The 12,304-nt window shown below is 37.2% G+C and overlaps 1 protein-coding gene across 2 annotated transcripts; it reads right to left on the minus strand.

The window, feature by feature from the left end:
• Window positions 1–975: 975 nt before the first annotated feature.
• Window positions 976–8,544, minus strand: desma (desmin a). 2 transcript variants are annotated; one of them, XM_056755532.1, is made up of 10 exons: window positions 7,897–8,539; window positions 6,266–6,326; window positions 5,871–5,966; window positions 4,706–4,867; window positions 4,481–4,606; window positions 3,062–3,282; window positions 2,794–2,837; window positions 2,449–2,552; window positions 1,692–1,736; window positions 976–1,339 (listed from the first exon to the last, which is right to left on the minus strand). In XM_056755532.1, the coding sequence occupies exons 1-10, from the start codon at window positions 8,451–8,453 to the stop codon at window positions 1,298–1,300; spliced, it is 1,458 nt and encodes a 485-aa protein (XP_056611510.1). In that variant the 5' UTR covers window positions 8,454–8,539; the 3' UTR covers window positions 976–1,297. The 2 variants fall into 2 exon arrangements, with proteins under 2 accessions (XP_056611510.1, XP_056611511.1); XM_056755533.1 differs by lacking the exon at window positions 1,692–1,736 and having other exon boundaries at window positions 7,897–8,544.
• Window positions 8,545–12,304: the final 3,760 nt, after the last annotated feature.

Consider the following 12,304-nt stretch of genomic DNA (forward strand, 5'->3'; position numbering starts at 1 on the left):
CATCAGGCTATGCCATGGCTCCACTTGAGACAAGAAATAAAACATGACATGGTAGTGGAACCATGACAATTTGTGGGAGGAGAAACAAGTTTTCGTGTGTACGTGAAGCTAATCAAAAACGCAAATGAAAGACCTTTTTAATCATGTAAACGTACTTTTAGAAGAAGTTCCCCTCTTTTGACTTAATGAAAAGCAACTCTGACAACCGGAGAGACGGCTTTGTTTTCCAGTGAGAGGAGAAGAGGTTTGTCCATGTGTGTGTATGTGTTTGCATCTGGGGTACTTTGTGACATCAGTGAAGATGATTAAGTTGAATAATTTCTATTTATGGGAATTCCTTACAAATGATACGTCAGCACCCACAAATCAATAGCTCGGGTTAAGCTTTTAACCTTAAAAACATAGGTGAAGTGTTCTTTTTTTATCAGTTCTAAACAGGAAAAAGTTGTTGTTTTTCCCAGCTCACACAGCTTCTTTTTGCCTTTTTATTTTTCAGCCTGGTTGCACTGACACACAGATGTGGGCCTGAAACACAGCACAGCCCTGAGGCCATTATATAAAGGTCACAGTTATCTAATAAAAGGCATTCATTACTGTTAGGATGATGTTTGTATAAACTGAGGTAAGTGTAAGCTGATAATGAGAAAGAGCGGTTGTGGTGTGATTCTGCACAAATGTCTTTGCCTCCGGAACAAAGAGTTAGATGCTGAAATTGGACAGAAGGTGGAGCTTTACTAAGAAATATATCACCCAGCAATTTTACTTAACCTTTCAAAATGTTGAAAAACTTGTTTAATAACCTATTATGTGGCCACAACGCATACAATCTGTCTATAAACAGAAATTAACTATTGTATATCCTAAAAATTAAGTTCTTTAGAGTAAAATGTGACAACTAGCCCCGGTCTATAATTATGAAATGTACAATGAGAAAAATCTGAACCCGAAAGCACACAAACCTTAACTTCAATGACATAACAGAAAAATACAGCCAATCTTTATTTTGTCTTTTGAAGAGATGGAATACAATTGCTCAAAAATGACCCAACCACACACACATGAACACATTATTTCACACAAACTCCAAATCCACTGTTCACATTCAGGGGCCTCTTTATGCTATGTGTATCATCGGTTTGATGTAACGTTTTCCTTCTCTTATTTGCTCTCTGTCTTTTGTCATTATGTGTCATCCACAAACACTTTGGCAATGGGTCATAACAATGAGCATGTGAATAAACAACCTGAGGCCATCCGTAAAAAGGTAAGTTAGGCTTAGAAATCTGTTTTGTAGGCTTTACACAATGTCCTGCTGGTGCTGTGTGGACTCGCTGACAACCTGAAGGAAAATAAACAAAGGAATGTTAGAGAGAAAGGGTTTAGAGACATATGCTGTGTACACAGATATGCATAACAGGGAACTGACATTTACTCATAAGAAACAGAGATAGTTAGGAGGGTCTTTTTAATTTAAATCAGCCTTTGCTGTGAATGAATAGGCAGGTGCAGAGTGAAATAGTGTTCTGCTGAATCTCACAGAGTATGTAGCAAAGTGAGCTGTGATACAGATGAGGATGGAAGGTTCTGAGAGGCTACGGTGCCTGGTTAATAAAGAACAGGTTTGGTATTGGAAAGTGTTTAGGAAAAGGACTGAGGAATCAGACGAGATAATGAGCCACGGCTCAACTTACACACTGAGCACTGAGGGCGTTCGTGCCCTCTCTAGTGGTCCTAGTCTGGAGTAAAATGGAAATGATAATGTTGATAATGATTTACTTATGCACATATTTACGCACATTCTGTACATGATCATCCAGAATACTATATTCGAAAAATAAAGCTTCTAACTGTTTTATCTATATTAAAATGTTATGCACATGTAGAGACTTTATGTGATCGTGTTGAGTTTTAGTAATGTTTATGATAATGACATTTTTTGGGCAAGGGGAAATCTGAGATCTGCTTACATGCAGTTTGCAAGTGGTTAAACAACTAATCAAAAACAAAGAGAAATAGAAAATAATGTTTTCTGGCGTACAGTTACAGTTACAGAAAAGCCACATGAAGTTCGCATGTGCAAAAACAATGTGGTTTTGGAACATTTTTGAGTGAATGTCACAAGATTAAAAAATTTGGAAAAATCATGTTCGATTTTATGTGAGTAAACAAGCATGTTTAACTGTTTAAATCAATCCAATCTAAAATATAATTATTAATTCAATTGATTTATTTGTTTTGTTGCAAACAATAATCTAAGGAGTTCCCATAATTGACAAATCATCCATACATGTGTACATACATTAAATGCTTTACATGCTAATATGCTTATGTTTTGGGCAGTCTGACTTATGAAATGTATCCATTTAGCTGTTATAACAAAAAATCCAGCATTAAGACATGACAAGTTAAAAAATGTGTTTTGGTCTATTATGTGTGATTGTACATCACCTCTCCATCGCGGGTCTCAATAGTCTTGATCAGGACTGTTTTCTTAGAGTGAACCTCAGATGATCGCTGTTGCTGCTTTTGAGGCTGCTGCTCAGGGCTGGTCTCTATGGCAACACAATTCATAATTTCCGCATCATTAAATTCAACCTCCCGTAGTTAAAATAAACATACTGTATTATTGTTATCATCATAGGTTGAAGTATAAGCACAAGACAGAGGCGAAAGCAAAGCTAATTGCTCAACAAAATGGTTTCGACCTCCCACCCCTTTGGTGGATGAAGAAGACAAGAAGACCTTGAAATTGAAAAGTGTGTAGATTCCTCTTTTCAACATACGCAAACTTACCTCTGAAACTCAGACTGGAAAATGACTGCACAGGCATGGAAATCCTGAAAAAATAAATAAAATAATGATGAGATACAAAGCTTTGAAATTAGTTTACAACAAAGTTTCCAAAACCTCAGCAGGATAAGACCTCCCAAAAACATAATTACATACAATGTTATTTTGTCTTAGTAAAAAAAAATTGACTACAGCTAAAAGTACTTTTAATTTATTAAACAGAACACAGTTTGAGAAGCATTAGTTTAATATTCTCTCTTGGTGCTTTTACCTGCTCTCCTCTCCTTCCAGAAGTTTTCTGTAGGTGGCGATCTCCACATCAAGTGCCATCTTTACATTCAGCAGATCCTGGTACTCACGCAGATGGCGAGCCATCTCATCCTTCATCTTAGCGATCTCACCTTCCAGACGGGAAATGGAGTCCTGGTAACCACCAGCCTCACGACCCACTCTTTCCTCCATCTCTCTCATCTGCCTCATGAGAGATTCATTCTACATGTAGAAAGGAAGTTGACACACAAAAGTTACAGAGTATTAATTTTTCTGTAGCTTAGTTGGTAGAAAATTTCTTCAAGGAATACTCCACCCAAAAAAATGAAAATTCTTTAATGAATTAACCCCCTCCCCCCAAGTTGTTACAAACCTGTATACGTTTTGTTGTTCTGTTGAACACAAAGAAAGATATTTGGAAAAAATGTTAGCAACTGACATTTCTGGGACATCTGACTGATTTCTGACTGCCGAAACAAAAAGATAGTCAAAGGTGCCCTAGAACTGTTTACTTTCCTAAATTATTTAAAGTATCTCTTATTTGTTTAACAGAACAAAACAAGATACAATATTTTTTCTTACTATGGTAGTCATTTTTCCAAATATCTTTCTTTGTGTTCATCAGAAGATCAAAGAAACTATACAACATGAGGGTAATGACAGAGTTTTGCTTTTTGGTTGGTGTATCCCTTTCATGGGATAGTCATGGGTTTAATGGCTAACAGATGTTCTGAAAAAAGTGTACGACATTAATTGCACTATAATTTAATTTGTATAGAAAGTATTGCATAATGCATAAACACTGAATAGTTGTGTGCAGTATTATAAAAAAAGGAAAAACAAAAATGTGTGAAAAAATCAACAATAAAAAGAAATGGAAAAATTAAAAGTAGATAGTTTTGTACTAATGCACAATAAAAATTGTAGATTTAAAGACATATGTTATGGGATTACTTTAGAGTCATGTGTGTTACCCAATTCTGTGGCTTGCTAAACAAATAATTTTAACTAATTCTCGATAAATCATCCTTTTCTTCCGTGTATTATGGTAACAATTAATATATTTTCAGGTACAAGGCTGGTATGTTTAGATATTTTGATAAATTGATTATTATTCTACAGGTTAATTTTACTGTTATGAACTGCAAAAATAATATTTTAAAAGTAAAACGTTCATTACATAATACTGTGTTATTTTTTTTTATATTTTTCTCTGAACTCCACATCTCGAGAGAGACAGTGCTGCACAGACTATCACAGGATCTTTACTGTATTAAATTTGCTCACAGCGCACCTGGGAAAACATTAAATGCTTCATAATGAATTAAGCCGGAATCAGGTGTGCTGAGTCTGAGCTAATATTTGCTTTGGCCTGGAAACAATTTTTGGTTCAGAGCCCACGGGATCTTTAAAGACTTACAGTTCCCTTGAGAGAGTCAATCTCACAGGTGTAGGACTGGATCTGGTGACGGAACTCCATGGTCTCCTGCTTGGCCTGTCTCAGAGCATCATTATTCTTGTTCACTGCCTGGTTCAGATCTGACACCTGAGGAACACAGATGATAGGTTACCTCTCAAACAGCCATAGTTCATAGGCTGTAGATAATGACAAGGTAGAGATCATCTCAAAATCTTGAATACAGACCTTGGACTTGTACCATTCCTCAGCCTCTCCGATGTTCTTGGCAGCGATGGCCTCGTACTGTGTGCGGATGTCCCTCAGGGCAGAAGTGAGGTCTGGCTTGGACATGTCCATTTGGACCTGCACCTGAGTCTCCTGCATTTGGCTTTGCAGCTCACGGATTTCCTAATGAAAATATTAAATGTTAAGGTTTTAAAAACATGTTACTGAAAAAAGACCTTTTCTACTTTTACTTTACTGCATTTGGCATTACACGCCAACAATGCTAGGTTGGGACAAACCCAACCGTTGATTTATATTAACTTGGAAACTGTCCATTATCTGACCAACCATGGGGTGAAACATTGCATTATGTATGTGTGACGGAGGCCAGCTAGTGAAGAGCTTTGCAGTGTATAAAACCTCACTCTCCGACCAACATAGAACTCTAGTGACAGACGTTAGAGACTGCTGTCTTTAGTCTCCATGTTAGAGCGCCAGTCTCCCCTCCGGACCAAGCCGGTTTGAGGCCCGCGCAGAGTAAGGCAAGTGAGACCGGTTACATACAGTCTCTTTCAATCTAAACAAAATGGATACTGGCCAAAACAAGCTAAATAATTTGTGAATTAGAGCTTTTACTCTAGTAAAACATAGGCCTACTGTAGGTCTGGCTATTGTGTATTTGATTAAACTATCCAAACATGCTAATGAATAAATCTATAAAAAACTGCTATTGTTGTAAGTGTAGGACTTTGAGGCCTTGTAAGGCTATTTTCCCCAACCCCCCTGCTCACAGCTGTGTTTTAGAGAATCTGTCTCTGTTTAATTATAGGGATGCATCTGTTTCACAGCCTTACACTGCCCCCTTACTGTCAGGGCCAGCTGACACACACACGCATGCACATGCGACCATTTCATCCTTACATGTCAAATAAAAAGTAGAAAGGACATTTAAAGACCTTGAGTCCAGAGTTCTGTCAGTTAAAGGTCAGCGCATGTGTTGTATTTTAAGAATGGGTTGGGGAGAGCTGGGAGGTTGAGATAAAGAGCAAGCAGAAAGCTCTCACCCATTTGAAAAGATGTGCATTACCATAGCCTTAAAATAATTTTTGTATCAGATAGAGAGAGGTCACTGAAAGTCTTGTTAAAGATTGGGCAAATAAATGTAAATGTACTGTAGATTACAAACCTCCTCATGGATCCTCTTGAGGAATGCAATCTCCTCCTGAAGACTCTCAATGCGTCTTTCCAGGTCCAGCCTGGCCAGAGTGGCAGCATCTACATCCTGCAAAAAAGTTAAAAACAATGTGATTTCTTTGTATTTTTACTGTATCTACACTATAGAAAAATAGCATAAAATCTAATTTTAATCATTCATTTTGCTTTGCCAAATTTTTAATTTAATGTTTTTTTTTCTGGTGCCCAAGCTGACAGAATTTTACAGATTTTGCTGTGTATCTTTATAGATCTTTTAAAAATCATGTTAAACAATATAACATTTTGAAGGGCATTCCAGTCTCGTGTGTTTCTCAGTGCCATTATCTAAAACTATAGGTTTTCCAGGAACACATGAAAGTAACGTACAGCTCTGAAGGCAGAGAGGTTGTTCTCAGCTTCTTCTTTCTGGTGGATCTCCTCCTGGAGTCTGTAGAAGAAAGAGATAGGAGGTCACCCTAACTGTTGTACTAAAACAAATCTGCATCAGCTTACAGTTTTATAACATCAGATCAGGAGAAAGTACTTGTACTCTATTATTCTGTTTAAATCAGTTGGTTTTAAATAAGTATATTGTCATTTGTTATAACTCTTACAGGCCAAAAATAAGCATGTTCTAATTGCCAACATGACCTGACTGTACTCAGAAATATGTTAAGAGGCCTTGTGATGTCGCCATTCCTTCATGCACAGAGATCAAGATGGCACGCTATACCCTCACATGCCACTTGGAATCATACATAGCATAGGCCTAATGTTAAAGTTCCTGACCCTTCTGAAACAGGCATGTTGTTAATGGGCCAGATATCTGATTTCATGAGTAATTGTTGGCAGTCAGCTGGTTTCTGATATTGGAAAATGAAAGTTGTCATGTTGCATATAATGCCATGCTAAAGTTGTTTTCTTTTATGATCAGTAAGAAACAGTGGAGACCTTTAAAGCATTGTGGTTGGTTTTCGTATAACGCTGAATAGCTAGAACACATCACTACACTAGTCCTTTATCATTTTAGTAGATTATTTGAACCGCTCTCAATGGGAGGTAAATTTTAAGCAGTGTCTATGAATAGAAACAGCTGAAGTAGGAATTGGACAGTTATCATGAACTAGTGTTGATAATGGAGGCCATGCTAAGTGGGTCCCTTGAGTGCAATGCACCCAGACATACAGACACCCAGGTCTCACACTGTGTGGGCCTATGAATGAGATAAGAGTTATTTCAAGGGTTGTGCATTCTCTGAAGTGCTGGGTGATATATTGAAGATGTTAATTATAGCAGTCTAATCTGGGCGATGTGTAATATGACTCTGGACCCCTTTGCAAATGGGAATAACACCTTAACTTTTTCCGTCATCATACATAGTCATAAGTGAGTTGTCAGTTATTGGTAAAACTGTGTGGCCATATGTGACAGCATTCCAGCATATTGTATGTTAAGGTCTTTCAACTCATTTCGTCTCCAGTATCCTTTGTGAGTTTTATGCGCCTGCTGCTCATGTTGCTACATGTTGCTCTATGGTTATGTATATTCCTTTCAAATGCAAAAATTCTTTGAGATCATACATCATATTTTAATATGTGGTGATGAGATCATTGAAGTAGTGATGTCCTTTGCCAAGCTAACAGCTCAGTGACACATGCAAGAGTTATAGGCACTATCACAACTTAGTTTCACAATATGTGACATACTGCAAACCACTTTAATTGTCACGCTACCTCTATAAAGTTTGTGAATATGGAGTCTGAGGAAACCGCAACACTCAACATATTACTACTGTAAAAGATACACTATTTGATGTTCTCATTTTGCTGTCTGAATATTGACAATCTAGTTACAAGCCCTAACATGTTTGGCACTGTCCTGCTACCCTAAACATAGAGACTGTCAAACTACATTTAATGAAGTAATATGGAGAAATGATGCCTTACGCTGAATCTAAATTTGTAAATAAAATAAATTGAAAAGTCTGAATCTTAGTTTTAACGGCTTAAACTTCTCACCTCATTTTCAGTTTCTGTAGGTCATCGACCAGGTTGTCTCTCTCTATCTCAACACGAGATCTGTCATTGGTGACCGTATCCACCTGTCTGCGCAGCTCTCTCATCTCCTCGTCGTATATCTCAGCGATGCGCGTGGGCTCGCGGCCCTTCAGGCGTTCGATCTCCACCATCAAGACTTGGTTTTGCTGTTCAAGGTAGCGTACCTTCTCGATGTAGCTGGCAAAGCGGTCGTTGAGGTGTTGCAGCTCTGCCTTCTCATTAGTGCGTGTGTTGAGGAAGTCCTGGTTCATGGCATCAGCCAAGTTAAAGTCCAACTTCTCACCGGGATAGGAACGGAGCAACGAGCCGGCACCGTATGAAGAGCTGGATGCACGGTGGCTGGAGAAGACAGGAGCAGAGGTCTTGGTCATCTCATAAAGTTTGGAGGACATTCGTGAGGAACCAGAGGAACCACGACCAGAAAACATGGAGGAGCTGATTCCGGAGCCCAGGCCTGAACCGAAGGTACGGCGGTAAGAGGAGGCCGTTTCGGCGGAAGCTGAATAGCTTTTGCTCATGACTCGGTCTTGGAGGTTTGTATGGTGTGCAAATGTTGTGTCGCTTTAAGCTGTGTGGTCGTATGAGGGTCAAGTGGCGAAGCTAGACTATATATATAGTGTAGCTCCCACCCACTTTTAATGGTATGACCCCACAGATTGTCCCCCCTCTTCTCTCTCTCTCTGTCCGGAACCTTGGTTTCTCAGCTGTCATGAGGTCTGGTTTCCAGCAGCTGGGTGGAGCAGATTGAGGGGGTTGAGAGCTGATGAGGTAGAGGTAAAGCAGGTCATGCCATGTATAATGTGCTGTCACGTCTTTTGGATACAATAGGAGGTTATATGCTGGGAAGAGCTCTCATACCACAATGCTAATAATACATTAAATATAGATGTGCTCATACAATAATGTACATGTGGCACATAGAAAATAATGTAAAGGTGCTCACAATCAATAGTATTTTCTGTAAAATGAGTTGCGATATTTGAGCTTCTGCTCAAAATCCAGGATCCTCTGGAGGTAAAATGATATGTGCACCTGGGTAATTCTACAGGTGGGCAGGCTGGTTGGTTGGTTACAGTGGTGAAGATGATGAACGCTTTCAGGTTATATAAAATAAGTAATAAAAGCATATGACACAATCTTATTTATAGATTCTAATCTGAGTATTATTCTCATTTTTTGGCAGTGTGAAGTGTTTTTGTTTATTTGTGATTATTCCATGTTTTTGCCATGAAGTCTGAATTCTTTTAACATTGTAAACTGCAACAACTGCATATATGTATATATCTAAAACATTACAGTATACCATCATGTGAAGACTTAATATTTCCTTTATATCCCCTCATCCGTTATATAAATGTAGAACATTATGTACGAGATGATCTCTAATGAAGATGAATCACGCTTAGTATAGATAATTACTTAAGTTACACCATTGAAACCAGAAAGGAACTTCTATAATTACATTTTAACCCTGGTATTTTTTTATTTATAAAATAGCATTTAAAATAATAATCAATCCACTAAAAGCATGGTTACTATTATAAAACTATGGTTCATTTTAATTAATGATAGAATAATTTTATAGGATTGTAATGAATAATATATATATCTTCATTTATGCAATGCTCCTAATTTCTCATAGTGTATCATACTTATTTTTGCAGACGAGAAAGTAGAATGATGTATCAGTTCCTCAGTATCATCAAATGCATGTGACGCCAAATAAGAGCGCCAGCACTCTGACCCTCATGACTGTCCCGTAAGGCAGCCATAGTGACTAAGAACTCAGTGTTACTCCACAGCTGCTGCTCTGCAAGCTATTAAAAGATCCCCAGTCTGAACACCGTCATCGGAGTGATTTCCTCAGGTCCTCTTGGAGAACAAGTAGATGTGACGGAATTGCAGCTTTACAACTTAAGAATGCTTGATGAAGATTTATTTATACAGAATAATAATTCAAGGTTTTCATATACAGTATTTTAAAAGCTGTGAAAACGAATGCTGATGTCGGTTGAATCCTTTAAACTGTACAGTATACTTTATATAAATTAATTTGTGTGAATGTAGTTATCTGATATTGTAGTTGTGGTAGAATGTTTTTATCTAGTAAAAAAGTCCCACAAGGAACTTAATGCAGTTAATTTTACAGGATCACACCATCTGTCTGGTGACTTTATGGTTGCTCAGGCAGCAACAAAGACATTTTGCAACCAAATACTAGCATGGTTTCAGTAGTCAGTTAAACTGTTAAGAGAATTATAAAGACATTATTTATGTGTTCTGTCTGGTATGTGTGTGTGGGTGTTTGTTTTATATTAATGAGAGGGTTGTCATAAAATTGCCACAATATGTCACAAAATGTTGTGTCACAAACAATAAAACAGTAATGTCATTTTAAAAGATCAGACCCAAATATAACCTTCTGACAAAAGTGTTCTAATACGTGTGCTTCATCACGACTGTAAAAATATATTTTATTTTTGGCACATTGTGAGATCAGGTTCACGAAATTCACATATGACCTCTGGGACATGCTTGTGTCAGGAGGGTAGATAGCAGTTTAAAAATGAATTCTGACAAGGTCACATCAAACAGACTTTATGTTGCCAGGTAACCACAAACACATTCACCACCAATAACTACTAAAGTCATCGTCAGGATTCATATTATTGGATGCAATTCATCACATTTTTTAGTGTTCATATTGCCTAAAGGACAAATGTTTGGAAGGGTTTTCATTAAAATATTTTTTCCATTGTGTTTGGAGGAGAAAAATAGACTAATGTATTTGGCTATTCTGAACCTTTTTGGAGGATAGTCCTAAAAACAAAAGCTTGTAGTGTTAAACGAAAAGACCGCAATAGCATTGTCTCACTGAATAAATAAAATATACACAAAACATCTAATAAATCAGAATAATATTAATGTGTGTTAATACACTTTTTTTTCAAAGATAAGGTGTAGTCATGCACACTTGGGCAATTGATAGTATAGATGCCAGTGGAATGTAGTGTCTAAATGCCAAGACATGTGAAACTAAGGATGGGCCGGGGTTATGGGAAATGGTGGGAGGTGCCCAGTGGGTCAACTTTCAAAAACGCTCCCCGGTTCCCCCAGCAACCCACCAAACACACATATACAAATTCCAACCAAGGTAAAATAGCATTGCAGAGGGTAAAGGGGAGTTACACAAAAAATGGTGAAAGATTCAAAAATGCTTAATAAACAAAGTCACCTTTAACATATTGAATTAATGCGGGTATGTTTCAAATAAAACAATTCAAAGTAAATCACTAGAAAAATAATCAAAAGATAATGGCAAGTTGCATGCAAACAAATAAGACACAACATTCTTTTTTATTTTTTGTCCTGTATTTTTAATGAGACACATGGAACAAAATATTTTGTATGCAGGAAAATAATAATTATTTTAACATAAAGCATAGTTGCAGTCTAATGGAAAATTCAAATTTATACAATATTTATGTATTTCCACTGAAAAGTAATGCAAAATACAAATGTGTTAGGAATAGATTTTCAAAATGATTCCAAGACTATGCATGTTGTTTGGTTAATTACCAGGGATTACATCAAATATTTTAAATTGACTGTTTTCCATTCCATAATTTTAAATATAAAACATGTAGACAAATGCTACACTGACATAATCTGAACAGTTGGCGGCAGCACAGTTCTGCTTCAGCCGATGCACAATCAGCACCCTTAAAAATATTGTTGTTACACTGGATCTGTGGCATATTAATAGAAAATAATAGAGGATGACTGTGGCATTTTAATATAAATATATTGTTATTATCTACTCATTTGTCATTTATTTGTCGCATGTTTGCCAATAGTTTACTCCCGGGATTTTACACAAGAACAAAATGATTGTATTCAGGTAAAAGTATTATACATAAAATGAGTACTGATGGAAGCCATCTCTTAGTTTTTCTCCTCGTTTAATGCATTTGTATTATTATATTTGCGTTTGTAACAGATTTTTGTCTATTGACACACCCAAGAATGAATGCGAATATCAAACACTATTGGGATTTGTAATTGAACACCGGTTTACCTTGCCTTTAGAACCTTTATTGATGCTTTCTAATTGGTTAATTTTCGAGTTTACATATATCTCGTCTAATGACATGTAAATAGCCCTACTAATTCTGCAGTCTCTAAATCAATGTGTAGGCTATTCGGCATTCAACCACAACATCATCGTCAATCTTTTAAAGATAAACCAACAGCTAGGTATAGATTATAGCTATGTGAGACCTCGAATTCTCCCTTTGACACCACATACGACACTTCACAAATCTCTCGGCCTCGCTATGACGCAATTGCGGGTCTCCGCCACACAGGA

Source organism: Triplophysa dalaica, chromosome 8 (genome assembly GCF_015846415.1).
Source record: "Triplophysa dalaica isolate WHDGS20190420 chromosome 8, ASM1584641v1, whole genome shotgun sequence".
NCBI lineage: Eukaryota > Metazoa > Chordata > Actinopteri > Cypriniformes > Nemacheilidae > Triplophysa > Triplophysa dalaica.

What these genes read in the sequence shown, in the direction of transcription:
- desma (XM_056755532.1), bottom strand. Translation starts at nt 8,453, where the DNA reads ATGAGCAAAAGCTATTCAGCTTCCGCCGAAACGGCCTCCTCTTACCGC. An exon ending in ACCTCTCTGCCTTCAGAGCT is followed by an intron (nt 5,967 to 6,265) that starts GTACGTTACTTT and finishes ACTTTTTTGCAG; the next exon opens with GATGTAGATGCTGCCACTCT. An exon ending in TTGAGACCCGCGATGGAGAG is followed by an intron (nt 1,737 to 2,448) that starts GTGATGTACAAT and finishes ATTTTACTCCAG; the next exon opens with ACTAGGACCACTAGAGAGGG.